The sequence below is a fragment of the Octopus sinensis genome, linkage group LG10 (assembly GCF_006345805.1).
Source record: "Octopus sinensis linkage group LG10, ASM634580v1, whole genome shotgun sequence".
Classification (NCBI taxonomy): domain Eukaryota; kingdom Metazoa; phylum Mollusca; class Cephalopoda; order Octopoda; family Octopodidae; genus Octopus; species Octopus sinensis.
In genome coordinates, this window is record NC_043006.1 from 77408795 (window position 1) to 77433794 (window position 25000).

The 25000-nt window shown below is 34.6% G+C and overlaps 1 protein-coding gene across 1 annotated transcript in view; it reads left to right on the plus strand.

The window, feature by feature from the left end:
- The window catches only part of LOC115216420 (5-hydroxytryptamine receptor 2A-like), a 344032-nt gene extending 320904 nt beyond the window's left edge, over positions 1 to 23128 (plus strand). Inside the window, exons 4-5 of the mRNA XM_036506829.1 lie at positions 3598 to 4037; positions 21276 to 23128. Of these exons, the coding sequence (XP_036362722.1) occupies positions 3620 to 4037; positions 21276 to 22399 (1542 nt within the window). The 5' untranslated portion in view covers positions 3598 to 3619 and the 3' untranslated portion in view covers positions 22400 to 23128. The remainder of the gene's footprint in view (positions 1 to 3597; positions 4038 to 21275) is intronic.
- The last annotated feature ends 1872 nt before the right edge of the window (positions 23129 to 25000 follow it).

Here is a 25000-nt window from a genome sequence, read left to right on the forward strand (position 1 = left end):
ACGAAGCAACACGCCTAAAGACAGAAGTGGCATTTGAAAATAATTTTTCATCCTGGAAACACACCGTAATAAATAGTAAAATTCATTGATTTAAATCTATAAAAGAAAATGTTAGGAAGATCAGCTGAAAACAAATGAGTGACAGCTATAGTCAGGCGAGAAGATGTGTTGACAAGCAAAAATATAGTTTGATGTATATGTAATTTGTAGCAATACTACCGACAAATAAAGTTATGCATATAGTTATAGATAAATGTATGCACACGAAAGAATCATTTTGTCAGATCAAATTGATAAATAGATTATCAAATGAAATAGAAATCTCTACGAAAATTATTAAAAGAAATAATATATTTGAAAATATTTGATCCGTATTGCAATAAAATGTAATACTTTAAGTAAAACTAAATATAAAACAGGAGGTTCGAAACTTCGAGAAAATTAAAATTTACCTCTAACTATGCGTGTGGTACTGTTTAAGACTGACGAAATCGGATTGGTTGCTGTACTCTGACTTCTTCGCTAAATTAACAGCTATCCACATACAACGCAGTCAATGCAACTTATGGTATACTTAAGTCTAACACCGTTTATTCGACCGACGAATAGATCGTCGAATTATATATATCCTTTACATAGATATTCTCATTAAATCTAACGAAGTTTCGTATCCAGTCGATTAAATTCATTTTGGTGGTTTACGCTTGCTCTTTTACTCTTTTACACTTCTACTTGTTTCAGTCATTTGACTGTGGCCATGCTGGAGCACCGCCTTTTAGATGAGCAAATCGACCCCAGTACTTATTCTTTGTAAGCCTGGTACTTATTCTATCGGTCTCTTTTGCCGAACCGCTAAGTTACGGGGACGTAAACACACCAGCATCGGTCGTCAAGCAATGTTGGGGGTGTACAAACACAGACACACAAACATGTAGACGCGCGCACATACACACAAACACACACACACATACACACATACACACATATATACATATATATATATATATATATATATATATATATATATATATATATACATACATACACGTATATACGAAAGGCTTATTTCAGTTTCCGTCTACCAAATCCACTCACAAGGCTTTGGTGGGTCCGAGGCTATAGTAGAAGACACTTGCCCAAGGTGCCACGCAGTGGGACAGAACCCGAAACCATGTGGTTCGTAAGCAAGCTACTTACGACAGCACCCGCCAGCGTTATCAATCAACAGAGCATCCTTCCAATGGTGCTGGTAATTCTGAGTTTCGCTAACATTGTTGTGCATTTCACTAATCGAAACATTCATTTTTATTTGATAAATCGTTTGAAAATTTAACGAAGATTTCATAAACAATTTTGTTTACGTAAAGATGTATTTAATTAAACTACACTCTCGACTGTTTTTTTTTTTTTTTAATTTATTCATATATAGAAACTGAAGGTTGAATAAAGATTAATTTAATCTAGTTAATCTTCATACAATCTGACAGCCTGCTCAACTCAGATTTTCTACATCATGAAAGTTATATCTCTTGCATGTTCTCCCAAGCACTGCTGCCGCTACTACTACTACTACTGCTACTACTACTACTACTACCACTACTACTACTACTACTACTACTACTACTACTACTACTACTACTACTACACTACTATTCTTGTTGTTGTTCTTGTGTCCCTGTCCAACATATTACTACATTGCTCCTCGAAACTCCGGGTTCTACAATGCCTCATAAATGTTTTTCGAGATTTAATATACTGGAAATTAGTGCTGAAACCCTTGAATGTCTTCTGTGTACAGGTAAATAGCGACAAAGTTTTCTTTGTCTTGCCTTCTGTTGTTTTTGAAAACAGTGCCAGTTTTATCAGCTGCTAAAATATTCGTGAGAAACTAATTGTCCTCACATTGTCGATAATCGTTTTTTCTGATATATGGACAATATCCTCGAACGGAGTCCTACTAAACAATGCACAGCATGTCTGCAATAAAAAAAAAAACTGTGGAAATGTATATATATAAAAAAGACAATGATAATGACTTCAGTCAAACAAAACATGCTGCTTTGTATCATAGCCGCAATAACAAAATTTGCATATATTCCCATTAGCTATGAAATGAAATCCTTCTCACATAGGACAGTTTTTTTTTTTTTTGTTTGCAAGCATACATTCAAAGAAAAGTACACTAGCCATTTACTATTTTATAGAGAGGACAAATGACTAGAAAAATCCTCTACCTTAGATGCCTGCTTCTCTTCGAAGATCTATTATTCCTGTAGAATGTAAGAAAAGACTAACATAAACAGGCATAACCAAAGATTCCAGAGTTTTGCTTCAGCCACCAGAGGAGCAAATAAATGCAGCTATCGCAGATAAGTGGATGAAGATTGCTTCAATTAAGAATCGCTAAACAATTTTGGAAGAAGTATATTAAGGTTTCGAATGGAGAAAGTGAACTTGAAATAGCAACGATTCACGGTCGTAAATCAAAATAAAAATGTACAAGAAATCTTCTTCGATAGTTCTGGGATCAAACCCTAAACCAACAAACAACCTATTGCAGCTATATTTGGCAATGTCAGTAAGCGAGAAATGGCTAAATATAAGTGACCGGACGTCTGAGAAGACGCCAGTCAGATTGTTACCTGATCTACGAAGAGCGAGACTAGTAAATATTTACAAAAAAAGCTAGAATCCCCTCACATACGAAACAAAAATTCTTTGAAGGTAATTAAAATATGCCAGTGGTGTCCGTCTTCTGGCGTGGAAAAAATTATCTCCTTTGAAAAGAAATTCATGTCACGTGCAGAAGGAACCACTTCGGAAAGAAAGAATCAATCGCATTACAATTGCATAGAGTTGTGTCACTATGATGAGTGGAGAATATATATTTCGCAAAGCTGTGTTTTATAAATCTTATACGATTTAGTATTGTGTCTCTACTAAATAGAATTTAGTTATTTTATTGGGTATTGAGTGAGTTGTCATGTAGGATAAGGTTTCTGAAACTAGTGCAGCTAATCCCAATATTTGTAAGTTTCACAATGACGTAAATCTGTTGTCTGAGTAAACGATCTGATCTTAGAAATGAAATCTGAATAGGGTTTATTTTGTAAAAGAAATACAAACTGCCTTTCTTTCTACTACTAACAACTTGTATTAAATATATATATATATATATATTAATGAGAGTGTTGCGAATAGGTATTTGCTCGTTATTTAAGCCTACGGATTGAAATTCTCATGTGATATTATTATTGTTATTTTCCTTTGTTAGATTTTTACATCTCTTTCTCAGTCGTTTTAATATGGTAGAATTTTAAACTCCAGTTAGTGAGAAATACAAAAGAGGATTAACTTTAAAATCAAATGCTGGGGTAAACAAGAGGAAAATACAGGAAGCTTTTTGAATAATGAACTTATTTCTGAATGCCAATTTCCATTGTAAACATACACAAATAGGAGTAAAACACACCCTTTTAGATTCAAATGTGCATAAATGCTTAAACTTCATATTAAAGATAAAACCAGTATAGTAGATATCTAAATATTTATAAGATAACACATTTTTATTGCTTATATCTTTCTTTTTATTTGCAGTTTTGGCCAGAGTTCCGTTGTGATGGAGTTCCATACTACTAGGGACCTATTTCGAATTGACCCACAGACTGAAGACATACTACCCGAAGATGGTGGTACACTTAATTTGTCGTTTGGGCAAAGGCCATTACCCAGCTTCACTCACCCGGATTTCACTCAAAATCCTTGCGGTGATGGCTTATGTTTCTTTAATGGAACTAATGGTACGAACAATGGAAGTTTGAATACAGGAGACATTGACGGCACCCTCAACTGGTGGGCTCTTGCACCAGCTCCATTTGTAATTTTTGGAATTACAGGAAATCTTCTCGTTTGTCTTGCCATTGCTAAGGAACGGAGACTTCAAACTGTCACCAATTACTTTCTGTTCTCCTTAGCTGTCACTGATTTATTAGTTTCTCTTATCGTAATGCCATTTAGCATTTTACATGAATTCAGAGGTAAGTAAAAAAAAAAATATCAATGATTTTACACGTAAAAAGTTTCAGATCTAATACTTCGTTAATTACTTCAATAGGAGGACATCTAACGAATCAGAATTCCTCTCTGGCGTACGCTGGAGTGCACAAATTTTAGTTAGCACGCGTCCGTTCAATAAATTTGCGAATGTGTGCCTGTATGTATTTAAGTATGTATAACAGATGCAATCATATACATATGGATGGAAGCACTCCGTCGGTTTAGACGACGAGGGTTCCGATTGATCCGAATCAACGGAACAGCCTGCTCGTGAAATTAACGTGTAAGTGGCTGAGCACTCCACAGACACGTGTACCCTTAACGTAGATCTCGGGGATATTCAGCGTGACACAGAGAGTGACAAGGCCGGCCCTTTGAAATACAGGTACAACAGAAACAGGAAGTAAAAGTGAGAGAAAGTTGTGGTGAAAGAGTACAGCAGGGATCACCACCATCCCGTGCCGGAGCCTCGTGGAGCTTTTAGGTGTTTTCGCTCAATAAACACTCACAACGCCCGGTCTGGGAATCGAAACCGCGATCCTATAACCGCGAGTCCGCTGCCCTAACCACTGGGCCATTGCGCCTCGACCATATACATATATATGTAACAAATTAACTAGGCCAAATCCAACACGTTACAAGTATATTGAAGAAGGACACTTGTGTATCTCTGTTTATATTTACAAAACTTCTGTATTTATATATAAATATACAACTATCTGTCCCTCTGTTCCTCTACCTGTGTACTTATCTTTGCAATTTTCCTTCTGAGTTGTAGCTTTTACTGCATATCAACTAATAGTTGACAAAACAGAAGGAGCCGCATAATAACATCGTTAGCTTACTAACTAGCTCGTTCTGCTCTAATAAGTGTTGCATGCAGAGCTGAGCGTTCGTGCAGATACCACACGAACACACACATATGCGTGTGTGTGCGCGCGCGTCTCTTTGTGTATAACTAATATATATATATATATAAATGTATATATGTATATATGAAAGAAGGTTTGAAAATGCAATTTTAAAGATCTCAATTCACTTGAGCTGTTTCACTTTTTTAGAAAAATATTGTTTCATATATATTTCCACTTATGCGGTACCTTGCCTTGCAACTTTACTTTTGGCTGTGTGGTAAGTAGCTTGATAACCAACCACATGGTACCGGGTTCAGTCCCACTGCGTGGCATCTTGGGCAAGTGTCTTCTGCTATAGCCCCGGGCCGACCAATGCCTTGTGAGTGGATTTGGTAGACAGAAACTGAAAGAAGCCTGTCGTATATATGTATATATATATGCATGTGTGTTTGTTTGTGTGTCTGTGTTTGTCCCCCTAGCATTGCTTGACAACCGATGCTGGTGTGTTTATGTCCCCGTTACTTAGCGGTTCGGCAAAAGAGACCGATAGAATAGGTACTGGGCTTACAAAAAGAATAAGTTCCGGGGTCGAGTTGCTCGATAAAGGCGGTGCTCCAGCATGGCCGCAGTCAAATGACTGAAACAAGTAAAAGAGAGTAAAAAAGAGAGTATTAATATATATATATATATATATATATATATTATATATATATATATATATATATATATATATATATATAATTATAAATATATTTCTGTGTGTGTATACATATATATATATATATATATATATATATATATATAAAACTATGTACGCCCACATGCATACACATACATTTGACAACCGATGTTGTTGTCCTTGCGTCCCCGCAACTTAGCGGTTCGGAAAAAGAAACCGATAAAATAAGTACTAGGCTCGCACAGAAAAACACATGGCACCGATTTGTTCAAAAAGGGCGGTGCACCAGCATGGCCGAACTCAAATATCAGAAACAAATAAAAGAATACATCCCACTATTAATCAATTCGGTAGTTCTTGAAATTATATCCGATCCTAGAGGGTGGCATAATTTCAGGATGGCAATTTATAAAATTGCCCCATAAAATGACCGATAATCTTTAGAACGAAGGAGTCTACAAAATTGACATGCAAAAGAGTCTTGTTTGTCTGTAGATATAATTAATGATTTTTTATGAAACGTATTTCTGATGTTTATGTTTATATTATTGATATGCAGGCGTAGGAGTGGCTGTGTGGTAAGTAGCTTGCTTACGAACCATATAGTTTCGGGTTCAGTCCCACAGCGTGGCACCTTGGACAAGTGTCTTCTACTATAGCATCGGGTCGACCAAAGCCTTGAAAGAAACTGAAAGAAGCCCGCCGTATATATGTATATATATATATATATATATATATATATATGTGTGTGTGTGTGTGTGTGTGGTGTGTGTATTTTTGTGTGTCTGTGTTTGTTCCCCCCAACATCGCTTAACAACCGATGCTGGTGTGTTTACGTCCCCGTAACTTAGCGGTTCGGCAAAAAAGAACGATAGAATAAGTACTATGCTTCTAAAGAATGAATTAGAGGAATTAAATTAAGACAAATTTATTTAACAATTTCATATTGAAACTGGTTATTTGGGTATTTCATCAGACGAGAATTTCCAGAAAGGAAACACTGGCAGAAACACACTTTCTACTCATATAAATGATAACGATAGTCACTGTGGTTTGAACAATTAGCTTTACGTCCACCCCACTTCTATAGAGAAATCCTTTCCTAAGCCTTCGAACATTCTTTCAATCAACGTACCCTTCCCTCTCCACGTGTTCCCTACCAATTATTACTTTATCCCTTCTCTTCCTACTATATATTTTTGACGTCAATTCTTCTAACGGTTTTCAAAAACAAACACTTATTATCGCTTTGTTTACTATGTAGGCAATCATGGAAATTTTGTTTGTCTTGTTGTCGAGAGAGGCTCCCTTTCCTTCCTGATGAGAAGATTGCATAATGCACCCTTTATTCCTTTGGAATGAAAATATGCTGTCTTCGAAACATGTGTCGAGAGTAAAGGAATTTTGTTAACATCTTCGTTCGACTCCATTCTTTCATTTATTCATATATATATATATATATATATATATATATATATATATATATATATATATATATATATATATATATATATATATATATATATCACACTTGTTCACCCTAATTGGAACACCACCACTCATAACAACTATCATTTATAACAAACGTACGCTCACAACTATATCATACATATTAGTTTATAAGTGTATATATCCTCATAACGATTTCTTTTAAATGCATATATTACCAAAACGCACGCGTCTGAGTCAGTCATTGGGATGTAACTCCATTCTGAAAATTCACCACCGATGAAATACCCAGTTAACCAGTTTCAATATGAACATTTTGAATTAATCTACTTCACTTTAATTTAATTTCTCTTCTTGAACTAATTGGATACGGAAACGGCTGTAGGGATAAGAATTTCATATGATATTGATTTGAATATCTTTGAAGAAATTGATGTTTATAAATAAATACCTCCATATCTGTATACATACATGCATGCATACATACATACATACATACATACATACATGTGTGTGTGTGTGTATGTGTGTGTGTGTGTGTGTGTTGCAGGTTTTCTACGAACATAACTTCGTAAAAGTGAATCTTCCAATTGTTTAGCTTGATTTATTTACATAGGTTAGGCAAAATGTCGTGAATATACATGAATCAGACATCGATTGGTCTCGTATGTAAGCTTAGAATCCTGTAAAATAAATATATCTATAGTAAGAAATTTATAAACGTATATAAACTTTTTTTTTTTAAGATCAGACACTAAGGTTTTAATTTAACACGTCCATCAAAAATAGACACACGTAACACCTAGCAAAACGTACTGCACCCACACACAACACACACACATACACACACATACACACACGTAACACCTAGCAAAACATACTGTACGCACACACAGTACATATACATGTACGCACCACACCATAAACACACACACATACGCATGAATATGCACATGCACTCTCGCTACCATGCATCTCAGATAAAATCGCATTAATTCCTTAGAGAGTCATACTTCAAACACCACATGCACACAACTTACTTTAATGTTGGGATCATTAATGTCGATGACAGGAAGACTTCAAGAGCAATGTTTTTAAATGGAAGGCAGCTTTTGAATCTGAAGAACAAATGATCACACGATGCCAATGAAGAGAAGGAACATAGAAATAAGGCTTTCACACACTTTCCCAAAGCTTGCTAGGTGATAGATTGTCGGAAACTCAGGTGCAAGATCAGCGATTGATAGCCACACTCTCTCAAGGTCACAAAATGAAAATGCATATTTCTTCTCTTACTTGAAATGATCAACGCTGAGAGATGAGAAGCAAAATGATAGTGTTTCAAACACATTATAACAGTAGGATCTCTCTTAGCTGAAAGCAATTGGACTGGCAGCGGATTAAACATTAGGATACATTTACCTCACTAAAATATTGTTAACTGTGTTTCCCTGTTTGCAAATACAGAATGGAATATGTCCTGGAAGAAAATCTATGACTCAGCACCAGCTGTTCCTGATTCTTTTGGCATACAGACAAGAAACATACTCGGTAGCTGCAGTAGAGATCTCAATCAGAAAATCAAATTTCATGTTTAGAGTCTAGTTGTAAATACAGACAGGAAGATGGTGTAACGGATAAGATCACTGTGGTCAAGAGAAGCGAGCTAAGCATTAAATTTTGCCCGACTATAAATTGAAATCTGTTACAAATTTCACTGCACAAGTCCAACGAATTCATCAAGAATTTCATGGAAGCAATCGAAATATATTGGTTTTTACATGTCAACAAGCACATGAGGTCATTAAATTCCCAATGTAGAATAAGTGAGTTGCTCCGTGTTCTTCGCTTTGGTAACGGCCATGCCATGAGTAACTGGTTTGTTCTGTTTCAACACTTATGGGTCGTTGACTAAGTCCGATAACGCTTCCCTTTCTCCTTTAACAAAATTATTGAAATTAGAGATTTCCATTCTCAAGACAAATTGTTTACAAAAGGTGAAATCCACCACAGATTGCAATATTCAAGTCCAAATCTGCCAGGATTTGTTAAGAATCAATACGCACATTATCACGGAGATATTGTGGAGTTCCATATAAAGCTACCCCGGAATATCGATTTACAAACGGAAGAAAGCATAACGGGGTTATGCGACACCATTTTCGAAATTTTTAATGGGAACCTACGCAAACATTTATGCTTTATGCTTGGGTGAACGGGATATAATTTCTTAGATTACTGATAGTGTGATCAATCGTGAATCTGTTCTTATTGCCAAAATTTCAGTCCATAGGAACTTACGAAGTGAAAGAGGACTCCATTCCAGATTTCGCCAAGTTTAAAAGGAATATTGCAACTGCAAAATCTATAATCGTTAAATAGCTAACCGATATATTGGACAAAGGTATTGATGTAAGAATGGGATCCGGGTATTGTACCGGTGTCCCGTTTTATGAAAATTCAAATGAACTATGAGATAGAATTCCATCTTGATATTCAAAGGGCGTAGTTTTCGGCGAAAACTACATTAACAATAACTGTTCGAAGGTCAAAATCGGGCAAGAATGGAACCTATCTATACATTGCCTTTTGCCACCCTCTTTGCTCAACCAAGCGACCTGTAAATATAATAACTGTTGTCGCTATCATAGCTAAATCCACGTTAGCTGCGTTGAATAATATATGGAATTTTCACCTCACTATCTTCGAAAAATACTTGATGGGAATATCTTTTAGGCCCACAGAAATTTGACTGAGCACGGTTACAATCTCTTACTGAAACAAATAGGAAGGGAAAGTTTTGCTAATGTATATATACATACATATACATACACACACACACACACACACACACACACACACACACACACACACACACACACACACACATATATATATATATATAATATATATATTATATATATATATATTTGTAAAAAAGAAGTTTGAAAACGCCACTATATTATATCAATTTTAGGATCTTTTCAATTCTGAAGCCAGGACCACAGATCTTTCTACTTAACTAAATATTCTGAAACTTCGTATGCTGATAGAGTCTAGCAAAACAAGACACAGGTTGGAACTAGTTTATTTGAGAAAAATCTATTTTATGACTTTAATCGTAGATTAAAACTGCGAATTTTAACCAATCAGATTGTTTGTTTTCATGTGTAAAACTTGACTGCATTCTATTAGTGTGACGTAGAAAGCGCTTTTGTGACGTACTAACGTTCGGAAAACTGTAAACAAACACAGAACGTAACGGCAGACGAAATACGGCTACGCATTTCGCCCGGCGCGCTAACGTTTCTGCCAGCTCTTTGCTTTTTTAATATTAAATTTCTTGCCTTTTGCACAAATAAATACAATAAGTGAAATGAAACGCATTAGCTTAGAAACGAAATCTTGTTAGAAGCCTCGTCACTGAGATGCCACTTCTTAATAGCAAACGAAAGCAAGTACTAACAGAATGGAAACATTTTCAATTTAATACATGTGGCTTATTAACTAGTTTTAAATATTGTTATTAGAAGGTGGCTGACTATAGGATCCTGGAAACATGAGTACGTTAAATAATTAGAAGGAGATTTCACGGAAACATGAGGCTTGTTTACATTTAAGATGTTTAATACGTCACCAAATTGGTGGTCGAGACGGAGTAAATAAAATAAAGCCGAACGACGGAATATCATTGGTTAAAATTCTGATTATTAAACAACGTTAAACTTAGAAGTTACAATTCCGTTTTCATTCTGGTTTACAATTAAGTTTACTTTTGACACATTCTACCAGTATACGAAGTTTCAAATTGTTTGGTTCAGTAGGAAAAATTTGAAAAACTGGCTTCAGAATTGAAAAGATCCCAATTTTAATTTTCTTATGAATTTTACATGTTTCGGCTCTTGAAAAAACGAACCTTATCAAAAATATTTAAAAAGTAAAGTGTAATGGAAAAGTTCGTAACTTTTTCTTACTGGTCTCAATAGAATCCATGTGGTGGTGTTTTGTCGGTAGTAGGTATAATAGTTATAAATTTCAAGTTGACTGTAGTAAAGAAGTTCATTATTGTTTCTTGCTGGTATCAACGGAATCCACGTGGTTGTTTTGAATGACCCGCGACTGAAATGGTAGCAGCAGTAGTGACTGTTGATTGTAGTAGTAGTAACCGTTGTGGTGGTGGTTGGGGTTGCAGCAGCTCAGCTGTGACAGTCTTAGTAGCAGTAGGATGACCAGTGACTGAAATAGCAGTAGTAGCAGTTACTGTTGGTCGTAGTAGTGGTAACCGTGGTGGTGGTTGGGATTGTAGCAGTTAAGCTGTGGCCGTAGTAGCAGCAGTAGTAGTGGTGAGACTGTTGATGGTAGCAGCAATAGTAGTGACCACGGTGGTTGTAGTAGCAGTGATAGTGGGAGCAGTCGTAGTGATCGTGGTGGTTGTGGTAGAATTCCATTTTTCTTTTCGGAAGACCAATGTTTTGTTTTAATATTCCTGGCCCAGGGTGTTCAAACTTGGTCTAAATTTTTTAATGAAATAAAGTTCTTTATTTTGGCGTTGAGTGAAGGTAACGCTGTCACTGAATTTGTAAAGTGGGCAAGTTGTAAATTTCGGATTTTTATTTGAAGGGCATCTATCTATGTGTCCGCTGACTGGTATTTTCCGGTATTCAGGGTTTCTAATTTGGGATTTATGCACCGCCATCATTTTACGTAAGCTGTTTATTGTATATATATATATATATATATATATATATATATATATATAGTGTATATTTATATATTCAAACCTGCATAATGCATATATATACATGTATGCATTACATATATATATATATATATATATATATATATTATATATATATATATACATGTATATATGTATGCATGCATGTATATATACATATATATATACATATATATACATATATATATATACATATATATACATATATATATATACATATGTGTGTGTGTGTGTGTGTGTGTGTGAGTCAGCCTGAAAGTATTTATGCTTACTCTTTTAGTTCTTTCAGTCATTTGACTGCGGCCAACCTGGAGCACAGCCTTTAGTCGAGAAAATCAATCCCAGATATTATTCTTTGTGAGCCTAGTACTTATTCTATCGGTTCTTTTGCCGAACCGCTAAGTTACGGGGATGTACGCACACCAGCATCGATTGTTAAGTGACGTTTGGGCGAGAAACACAGACACACAAACATATACACATACATGCACACACACAGACACACAAACATATACACATACATGCACACACACACACACACACACACACACACACACACACACACACATATATATATATATGTAGGTCCCGGGTTGAGTCGGGGTTAACCACAGTAAATAAGGTACTCAATACATAGCTGAGTAAAGTAATTTATTTTATAGAAGGAGCTTCTACAGGACTAGAACTGTTTCATTCAGATGAAATCTTCAGGAAGCTGAAGCTGAAGAATGAAACAGTTCTAGTCCTGTAGAAGCTCCTTCTATAAAATAATATATATATATATATATACGACGGGCTTCTTTCTGTTTCCGACAACCAAATCCACTCACAAGGCCTTGGTTGGTCCTATGCTATAGGTGAAGACACTCGCCCAAGGTGCCATGCAGTGGGACTGAACCCGGAACCATGTGGTTCGTAAGTAAGCTACTTACTACACACCCACTCTTACGCCTATAACTATATATATTTGCTATGAAACTGCTACATTTCTTTCATTTGTGTAAACTATTTCGAGTGAGAAATCTTTAACATTTTTGTTAAAAACAATTTCTTTTCTTTGCGCTGAATTATTATATCTTATACGTATATATTATTCTTATTTTCAGTATGAATATCAATGCCTCCGGCAATATCCTTATCCATCATCATCATCATCATCATCATCATCTCCATCATCGTCATCATCGTCACCATCGTCACCATCGTCATCATCATCATTTTATTTTCACGTATACAGACATACACATTTATATGCACACACAAGCACGTATATGTGTATTTATCTACATTTATACAATCACTCACACGTATAGACAAGCGTGTATAAATATATATATATATATATATACTTAAAAAAACATTTACTTAAGATGTTCTCTTCGAAATCTAATGACTGAAGGTTACCTCACATACCATAAATATTTACACTTATACACACGCACACACACACACACACACTAACACGCACATACGTATTTCGTAACAAAATTATGTATTCGCAGTCCGTGTTCACGATTTACATCTCCGTTCTTCAACGAACAGAATGCTTGTTTGCGAAAATAACGGGTACATATGCACGTAAATTCATTCCAAATCCTACCTAACGTAAATTAGCCTGATAACAGTAGGTCTTTGACCTATCTAGAGGGAGAAGGTATGGAAAAGAGAATGGAAGAGAAAGAAAATAAAACAGACTCCAATGATGACGTTCGGAGCAGACTTACTTGAAAGAGAAAAATAAAAATAAGAATAAAAAGATAGATAAATATATAGAGAGAGACTGACTGACTGACTGATAGATATCTCTTGTTTAACTTGTTTCAGTCATTGGGTTGCGGCCATGCTGGGGCAATGCCTTAAAGTAGTTAACTGAACAACCCATTCGGGATATATTTTTAAGTCTGGTTCATATGTTATCGGTTTGTTTTTCCCGAGCCGCCATTTATACTATTTTCAATATACCTTATAATATTTCGATTGATGTTAGAGGATTTTAATCGACACTTCTTTCGAGAAAGAAAGAGAAAGAGAGAAGTAGGAGGGAGAGACAGATAGAAGGTGATGAATATTCAGAGGTGGACGGACACAGAGGCAGAGGTAAAGTATTGTTCAATTAAGTATGAAACTGGTATCTTATCGATCTCTGAAGGAATACAGAATTGACGTTGACCTTAGCAAATCTGAGCTCAGAGAGGCGAGTGCTGGAGAGTAAATGACATAAAAATTCTATTTGATGCTGTAACAATTCTGCTTTCCTCCACGCGGATTACTAGTAATAAATAATCACTAATGAACGTGTAGTTCTATATATTATTGCATACGTACAAGCTTTTGAACACATTCAGTTAGGTATGTAAGCTTAAAATGTAAATTTTTTTCGTATTAGAGTTTGCAATTCTCCATGTTACAGTAAATATTGGATTATCCGGAAAGTTCGTGCTGATTTATAGTAGCTTACATTTCGACTTATTTTAAAACATGGTTAAGCCCATAAAATAGGATTTGACTACACCTCCATTTAGAGCAAAATTTGAGCTATCTTTCCGTGGAAGAAGGTTTATGTTCCTATAACTTGTGTTAATTCTGTAACCCTTTAAAATGGAAGATAAGAAAGTTCCTTTTCGGCACTTGATGCTTTGGGAACCAGACAAAAATTGTTGCAGCTCGGCTGGGATGTGTTACCCCACCCTCCATATTCACCAGATATTGCTCCTTCGGATTTGCACTTATTCGGGTCACTGCAGAATAGCCTTAATGGTAAAAATTTCAATTCCTTGAATGACGTAAAAAGATACCTTGATGGATTCTTTGCCATGAAACCACCCCAATTCTGGGAAGAGGGTATTTTCAAGTTAAAGGAAAGATCGAGAAGCATTGTGCAACAAAATGGTTCATATTTGGTTGATTTAAAATGTAATGGCAAAAATTTATTAACATTTCCCTTTCCTTTAAAAATCGGCATGAACTTTCTGGACAACTCAATGCAATACCTGTTTACATAAAGTTGTTACCGTGACTTATCTGCAAATATGTGTTTCAGATTTGATTGAATTCCTTTGTATAAGGAATCATTCTAACACTCATTTTCACAACAGAATGATTCGAAAGCAGAAGCCTTTTTATATTCAAGGACTGTTACAATGTACTTTTACAAATATCGATAATTTAAGGCTGATTTTGGAAACTCTCCACTGATTAGTTTATGAACTATTGCAATATACAAAACTTCGTTTCTCCATTGTGGTCATTTGCCTATAATAGAAACCTTATCCCACTGTTGCATTCAATTTCTATTCTCAGAACCTACATTTTCTATCAAACTTTAAGTTTGATTAGAGCACGGCCTCGTTGTGTACTTCTATACACAATTGCCTTCAAGTTTTCTATTATTCCACGATCTTTCATCTGTGTTTGATACTGATGCGGTGTTATTGACAACGGATATTTCGTATTATTTCAGTCGAATTTATATTAAAGATAGAGGTAATCGAATTGGCTGTCCAATTGAATTGATCTAAGGGGTTCCAGTTCCTGTTCGAACAAACAAAAGAAAGTTGACACGGTTATTCGATCTGATAGAATAACAAGGAAATCTCCTTCAAACCCTATGCTACCAGCTTAAAAATATATGGTCTCATTGGATAATATAGTTGTAATTATAAGAAAACTAGAGTTATCAATGCTGCAATATCTTTGACCATGAAAGGAGTTGATTAGATCTGAACTGGAGTGAAAAGAACAAATGAAAAGTCAGAATCCCCAATAAGACATGGGCTCATGTAATATGCATTACATGCTTGTCATGTATTCTTGTGATCATTATATGCTCTCACAGAATTCGTAATATGCATAGCACATAATCTCTATTACAGTATATAATCAAAATTCCTTAGTTTTTTTTTCTTTTCTTATTATTTTGTGAAAGAAGAAAGGAAAGGTTACTGACTCTCCTCAGTGATTGACGGACGAGAGAACAAACTTAACCCCAGTCCAGATGCTTGTTCCAAATTCTCGGCTATCATGGAATAATTGGCAGAGGAGTTTCTTCAACGTTTTGAGGGATTAATGCTATCGCATAAGCTGATAGATCTTTCCGACAACTTTCTACACAGTTTCTGCCCATCAAATTTAGTTCACAATGCTTAGATTGAACTGATGCTTGTAGGATTGAACCAGAAACCACTTAAATGCAATACGAAATTTTAATATGCACAATCATGCCTACGCTCATTCCTCAATGTTTTCTTGGTTCGAATTATTTTACGTTGAATTTCCGAGTATTCTTTCATTGTTCTTTATATTTGTTGAGAATTTTCAGATAAAATACAAATCTGTATTAAGTAAAACATTTGAACACCACAATGTATCAGTGTATGGTAGGTACATTTTAACAAATTCTCTATGAACAGTGCATTTATTTGAGTCATCGATCAATTAATGTATATTACTGTTTAGTAGCCTGCATTGATTTGGATGCTCAATTTGTAGCGTCTTATTTATGACAAAGAACATAATGAATATTAATATACCATGCTTTACACAGTATCGTCCTGTATACGTCTGTAAAACCTCATCTTTGACCACTATGTTTTCATACATAAATCTATAATAAAAACTGAATGTGTTCCTTGAAGCAATTCTTATTAATTTAGCAGCTATCTCCTGCAATAACAACAACAAGGGCAAGTGTCAATGTTTAGGAAACAGAATACAATATTCGAAACACCTGGAGCTACTTCAGTATCTACTCCATTATGTATTACACAAATATATATCAGTATCGAAATGCATTATGTGCAGCATCAACTCTTATTGTCACAAAGGCTATTGCAAATATATTCATTTATATCATTGTGATGGTTGACATGATTTAATTTGAATTTCTTCAACGTAATCAATCAGAAAACAACAATGGTATGAAGCCTGAACTAGAAGTCTAAATTCAGTTAAAGGAAAGCCCGGAAGGAAATAATTGCTTTCATTTCCTGTGTAGTGGCTCGATTTCATAAAAACTGCAGGTTGGGACAATGAATAATATGACTGTGGCTTTCAAAGGATGGCGTAGGTGGAATTAATTGACGTTATTTGTAGAAATGATTACAAGAACCAGCTTTCGGCGTAGACTCAATACTATTAATATCAGGAACATCAAAACACTAAAGATACTTAATATTGACGCAAAGCCATACGTTTTTTACAAGGCGTTGTATGTAAACAAGATGAGGACTATTTCAACATGAACAAAATAAGGAAAATCACTGATACATGATTAACTCTCAACAAATAGAGGAGACCTTATTAATTACGTCAAAATCTTTACTAATACAATTAATTATATCAATGAGCCGATAACGCAAAACAGCAGTAAAACACTATAATAGATACTCTCAATTTCTCATAATTATTTATTTAAAAGAAAACGGTAAATCAATTTGCGGATTGCAAAAATCGTAACGAAAAGTAAGTTTTGCAAATAATGAGAGCAACAAGAACTATATATTTCCCATTTTCAATTCTTCATCATTCATAAACATACTGGGCAGAAAACACACATACAGGGTTGAAAGAACAGAAACCAATGAAGTATAAAGTAGTCGAAAAAATTTAACGCAGCCTGGAAAATATTATAAAAAGAAATCGAGAAAATTTAGCGCAGCCTCAGAAATAATATAGATTCTCGCTGGCAGAAACGCTAGTACGCCGAGCGAAATGCGTAGCCGTATTTCGTCTGCCGTTACGTTCTGAGTTCAAATTCCGCCGAGGTCGACTTTGTCTGCCATCCTTTCGGAGTCGATAAATTAAGTACGAGTTATGCACTGGGGTCGATATAATCGAATTAATCCCTTTGTCTGTCCTTGTTTGTCCTCTCTGTGTCTAGCTCCTTGTGGGTAGTAAAAAAATAGGTATTTCGTCTGCCGTTACGTTCTGAGTTCAAATTCCGCCGAGGTCGACTTTGCCTTTCATCCTTTCGGGGTCGATAAATTAAGTACACGTTATGCACTGGGGTCGATGTAATCAATTTAATCTCTTGTCTGTCCTTGTTTGTCCTCTCTGTGTCTAGCTCCTTGTGGGTAGTAAAAAAATAGGTATTTCGTCTGCCGTTACGTTCTGAGTTCAAATTCCGCCGAGGTCGACTTTGCCTTTCATCCTTTCGGGGTCGATAAATTAAGTACACGTTATGCACTGGGGTCGATGTAATCAATTTAATCCCTTTGTCTGTCCTTGTTTGTCCGCTCTATGATTAACCCTTTGTGGGCAATAAAGAAAGAAGATTCTCTTAGACAATTAAGGCACAGGGATAATGCAGACAACAGAGTCACACATCGCTGCAAAGGGAAATGGAGACTCAATCATTACGGTGATAAAGGAATTTTGACTTCTATCAAATAAAGTCAGAACTGCAATATTGTATGTGTTGTCAGTTTAATGAGAGCAGTCGTAATACTTGCCGTATCTCCAATATGCTTCCGTCTGAATACTTCATCGAAAGTGACAGCGTCACTACGTAATTTCATTGGAAGACGTATATGAAAATAGAAGGAACAATTCCTGAGAAGCGCACGACGATATTCCTATGCTAGGAAATAAATCGAAGAAAAATGGTATGCCGTTACGTTCTGAGTTCAAATTCCGCCAAGGTCGACTTTGCCTTTCATCCTTTCGGGGTCGATAAATTAAGTACAAGTTATGCACTGGGGTCGATGTAGTCAATTTAATCCCTTTGTCTGTCCTTGTTTGTCCGCTCCATGATTAACCCCTTGTGGGCAATAAAGAAAAAAAATTCTCTTAGACAATTAAGGCACATCTAATTTAAATTCCATACGGTGAGAGATTTGTATAAATATTTTATCAATAATTCATTTGATACTCTACAATCTCTACTCATAGGAATAGCTCGGCCTGAACATGCAGCAATTGTATTAAACGCTCATAAATAGTTAGCTCAAAACATAGGGCTGAACATAGAGGGGACAAACAAGGACAGACAAACAGATTAAGTTGATTACATCGACCCCAGTGCGTAACTGGTACTTAATTTATCGACCCCGAAAGGATGAAAGGCAAAGTCGACCTCGGCGGAATTTGAACTCAGAACGCAGTAGCGGACGTAATAACACAAAGTATTTCGCGCGGCTTGCTAACGTTTCTGCCAGCTCGCTGCCTTATTTTATCGTTTCTGTAACACAACTATTCGTTAGCACATCTGTAGTACATAGAAGAAAGTGCTTATCGGCCTTTCCTTCATTTTAATATTCAGACTTCCAAATTCGACTTTTACTTTCATCCTCTCACTGCCGATAAAATAGGTACCAGTACAAAACTGGTCTCTATATAATCGACTAACCCCACTCCTACGATAATTTCAAGCCTCGTGCCATGTGTAAAAAGGACTTTCTTCTACTACCACTTCTTCTTCTTCTTCTTCTTCTTTTTCTTCTTCTTCTTCTTCTTCTTCTTCTTCTTCTTTTCTTCTTATTATTATTATTATTATATTATTATTATTATATTATTATTATTATTACTATTATTATTGAGTGAGAGAGAGAGCAGTGCATACAATCTAAGTGACACTGGGGTAAAATATACGAAGCCCAGTATACCCATCATGATTACCCATCTGATAAGGATACACCCGGCACATGCATCAAAACCATCTCATATCAAGATAAACAGCACATGACCTTGCAGGTAGGGCCCAGTTAGAATTTTCTTCTGGTCAAGTAACCCATCCCGCTCAAAAGGTCTCTGAATAAGGGTTGCTTAAGGATGTTGAATGAGCCACCCATGTTTCCAAAGGTGAATTATTCAAGCCCCAAAGAATCTCTCTCAACACATGACTACGATGCCCCACCCCACTACTTCTGCTCGTGATCAGAGATACACATATCGTCAGCCACCAAGGGATATGCTCAACTGGTTAAAGTAAAAAATCTGACAAGCAAATCTGTGGTATTGAGCAGAATACTTGCTGTAGCCCATCTTTATTATTATTATTATTATCATTATTATTATTATTATCATCATCATCATCATTATTATTATTCTCATCATTATAATTATTAAGCGAGCAAGATTGTTGATTCTTCAGATGAAATGCCAGGCGGCATTCTTACTGACTCTTCAGGTTCTGAGTTGAAATCATGCCGAAGATGACACTCTCTTTCATCTCTTCTGTTCGATAACATAAATATCAATTGAGCACAAGTGTCGATGTAATCGACTGACCCGTTTCCCCTAAAATTGTTGGCTTACTGCCAAATTTTTAAAGAATGATATATGCGCGCGCGCGTGTGTGTGTGTGATGAACGAAGACGAAAACAGTTTTTAGTCGAAGTTTTCTGTAATATGCGCAAATCGATATCCCTACGCTAAAGCAGACTCGATTAATTTGATAAACAGAACAACGTTCGTTTGATGTTGCTGACCACGATGACTTGTATGTGGTCTTCATATTCTGTTGTATATTTATTCATGAATTATTAGTCTTATATATTGCAACCTTGCAACAATGGCGTCTTTGGTCATAGATTTCAATGGAGTAATCACTCATTTGTTGCACTTTGTCATTCAGAGAGACAAACAGACAGACAGAGAGGGAGACAAAATGGTAGATATTAACTTGACACATAACAAATATCTTGAAACACCGGTTTCATTATATCAAGGTAATATGCATATATGCATACATACATACATACATACATACAACATACATTCATAAACCGGTGTTCTTAGTCCACAAAGCTACATGGTAACGCAAAAATCTGCTGAATAGTGTATGGCAGCGTTTATAAAAATAAATGTGGTAGACGTCAATCCAAATATATTCGATATTCTTGGTAATATATTTTGCAAAATGTCTTAATTTTGGTCTGCTACGTATTCTCTTACCGGTATTCGATAGCCTTGTAGTTAATACACGAGGTGGACTAAGATCTATTTTAATTTCGGGATGTTAAACTTATTGTGATATCTGAGTATCTATAGAAATTTACAGTTGACATCGGAACAAACTATATAATTAGTTTTTCGAATAAGATAATTATATGTACATTCTAATTTTAGTGCTCAACATTCTGGAAAATAAAAAAAAAAAACAGAGTACAGTATTATTCACTGCAGAATTTAGGAATAATATTTCTGGTTAGTTGGGAGTGAGTCACAATTTATACTAAGTAATAAACCATAACCCATCCTGCGTAGTGTTAACGATATGTTATAATAGCTTTTATGACACATGGCTAAGTCAGAGCAATCAGAGCATTAAACATGATTAGCTAACGGCATGTGCAACATATGAAAAAAACTGGAGGAAGTTATTCTCAAATTCATAATCTTGTCCAAATGAATGGTTTGCCTGCACATTCAAAATTCTTGTGCTTTATTAAGTATATTGGCATTTATGAATCACTTTATATTCTTATTTTATGTAATGTTTTCATATATATATATCCACCACACTCTTTGCATCGATTAATTTTGTTCTTTTTTTTTTCAGGATACTGGAGTCTCAGTTTAGGATTGTGCAATTTTTATGTGACATCTGACGTGATGATGTGTACGGCATCAATTATGCATCTCTGTACGATATCAGTTGACCGATATATCGGAATACGTTATCCATTGAAGACGAGAAACAAATCAAAGGTTACTGTAGCGGTAAAGCTACTAATCGTATGGTCACTGTCGTTAGTTGTGAGCAGTCCAATTACAGTACTCGGCATTGTAGATGAACATAATTTAATTATAGAAAGACGATGTCTAGTTAACAATGACTATTTTATAATATACGGTTCTATCATAGCATTCTTTATCCCGCTTGTCATTATGGTTGTAACCAATGTACTGACGATGCAGTTACTAAATGAACAGGCACGGTTGTGCAATCAGAAAAAAGATGAAGGCCGCCCTATGATTAGAAGAGTTCAAGGAAGCAAGCGAAAAAGTAAAAATCCAATTGTAGATAAACGTTTCCAAACGCCCAAATCCAATACAACGAGTAACACGACCAAAACGGTGCCTTCTACAAGAAAGTGGGCAATGGATAGCAACGAAAACCGCAAGCTTCTAGCTAAAAATGAGAGTACAGCTGCGCCTAAAGTAGACAAAGGACCATCAGAAGTACAAAGTCAGGGAGATACAAGTGGCTTTAGTGCTAATTCATCTCCTGCGAGTCCAAGACATTCGAAATTTCGCTATCTAATTGCAAAACATAACATAACCTCTAAAGCTTTATTAAGAAGAGACAACGCGAAAGAGAATGCTGTGCAAACGGAACGGAAGGCTACTAAAGTGTTAGCTGTTGTGTTCACCATTTTTGTTGTTAGCTGGGCTCCTTTTTTCACCACTAATGTTATGACTGTACTTTGTAAATGGTGCCACGTAGACCAGTTCCTTTTTGTGGCTTTTGTATGGTTAGGTTATATATCGAGTACTCTGAATCCAATCATATATACTATTTTCAATAGAACTTTTAAAGCAACGTTTATCAAACTCATGGTTTGTGATTACAGTTCGTTTGGACGATTGAATCGCACACAAAGTCTTAAAGGTATTGAGTCAAGTACATACTACCATGGGTTTAGTTCATCAGAGAGAAATAACGAATCAACACTCTGCTGACAATAAATTGTAAAGGAACAATATCTCTCACCGAAACTCCTCAAGGAATCTTAAAGCCGAAATGTAAATTAAAAAATATATATATAATACGGCGAGAAAATAGGAGAGGATTGAAAACTGTTAAATATAATTTGAAAATCAAAATGAAATCTTCCAAGAAAAAAAAAACTCATTTGATAAAATTATCTATTTAGATTCATGCAGGTCTCACAAGTCGATTTATTTGACTCATCTTTTGAAAGTTGAATTTCGAATGAGCATGATTCCATTTTCCATTGATCAAACGTAACTTATGAAACCACGTCAAATTACCAATAAATATTGTCTATAAGTTTTAAACAATGTACATATACGGCGTAATATTGTTGATATGAAATAAATGTAGGCGATATTTTAGTTAACAATTATGATGCAAGAATCCAAATTATCGAAAAGAACGATAAAAACACGTACATACATAAATAAATTTATACAAATATAAATACATCTGTATACCGAAAAATATGTACACGTGTAAACATATGAACTATAATTCGCACGTATTTACATACAAACAAACGTATTTACATAAAAACAAAGACAATTGTAAAGAAGACATCATTGTACTCACTTATGTGCGAATCATCACGTGATAGAATTGTTAGTTTACCATGTCAAAACTGCAATACAAGTCGCGCTACAATTGGAAGGAGAATACAGCACCAAAATGAAATTTAAATTATGTAGGAATAAAACTGCGCTAAGTATACATTCACAAATGCATAAATGCATAGTTGTATATGCGTGTATATACATACATACATACACACATACACACATACACACATACATATATATATATATATATACATACATATATACATATATATACATATATATATATACATGCAACAATCAATATAGTTAACTATGACGCATTTTATCCAACAAAACAAACACCTGTGCACATACACGCACAACTCGCCCTCTGTACACATTTATATATATATATATATATATATATATCTATATATATATATATATATATATATATATATATATATATATGTCTATATATATACACATACATACGTATATTCATATATGTATATACATGCATTTTATATATACATATAATATAGATATAATTATATGTACATACATATATTTATGTATGTATATATATATATATATATATATATATATATATTATATATATATATATATATATATATATATATATTATACATATATATAATATATATGTTTATATATGTAAGTATGTATGTTTATATATGTATATCGTTGGCCTTTCATTATATATTCAATTAGTTATTCCTAGTTGAAGGTACCAAAAAGCAAAAAAAAAAATGGAAGATAAATATAATTATAAGTTTCATTCAGAAAAAAGAAATTGCTGTATTTGTAACTTGCACCAAATGACTTTCATCTGTGTTAATTTACAAAGTGTTCATTGGTAAACTATTCTCGTTTGAAGAATTTGTCATTCCGTACCGAAACATTTGTCTGAATTTCAGCCATCATCAAGATTTTCATTTTTTTCAAATCTTTTTTTTCTTTTCTTTCTTGTTCCTGCTGTTGTATTTTTTAATCGCCAACAAGGAAATATCTTGTATATAAACATATATATAATATAGATATATATATATATATATATATATATATATATATATATATATATACATAGATACATACATATATATATATATGTATGTATGTATGTATGTATGTATGTATATATATATGTATATATATATATATTTATGTATACGTATGTATGTATATATTTATGTATATGTATGTATGTATATATATATATGTATATGCATGTATATATATATGTATATGTATGTATGTATATATATATGTATATGTATGTATGAATGGAAGTATGTATGGATTTATGCATATGTGTATGTGTGAAGAGGGAATAGATTTGTATTAATGAATGTTATAGGGTCCATAGTAAATTCTAAATTTGCCATCCAGATGCTATTAATACTGTTGGTTTCTCAACAACCTTAAAACATAATAAGGACTCTACGAATCTTCCATTCAGTGTGAGCTGTGAGCGAGGAGAAATTTTTATTTCCATAGGCAACGAAGTATCATTAATCAATGGAATTTTAATCAAAATGTAATCCAATCAATGCAGAGTTCAAATTTCAGCTGATTATATACATGAACGTTGCTATGTATTTTTCTAAAAAACTTGAGAGCAAACATGATTTATAATTTAGTACACGACGCACACATGCAAATATACAATTATAGGCAATGATGTATATGTGCAACTATATGTGTATGCGTGCGTCTGCGCGTTTTCTGCCTCTCTGTGTGCATACATACACACATACATATACAAATAATTATATATACGCACACATACACACACATGTACTTATATATATGTGTGTGTATACATGCATACAAGTATGTACTCTAGTTTATATATCTATACACATATTAACAAATCTACACATATTCATACTTCAACACACACGCACACATACACACACACGCATATATATATATATATATGTATATATATAGGTTTATATATATGTATATATATAGGTAATACATATATGTATATATAGG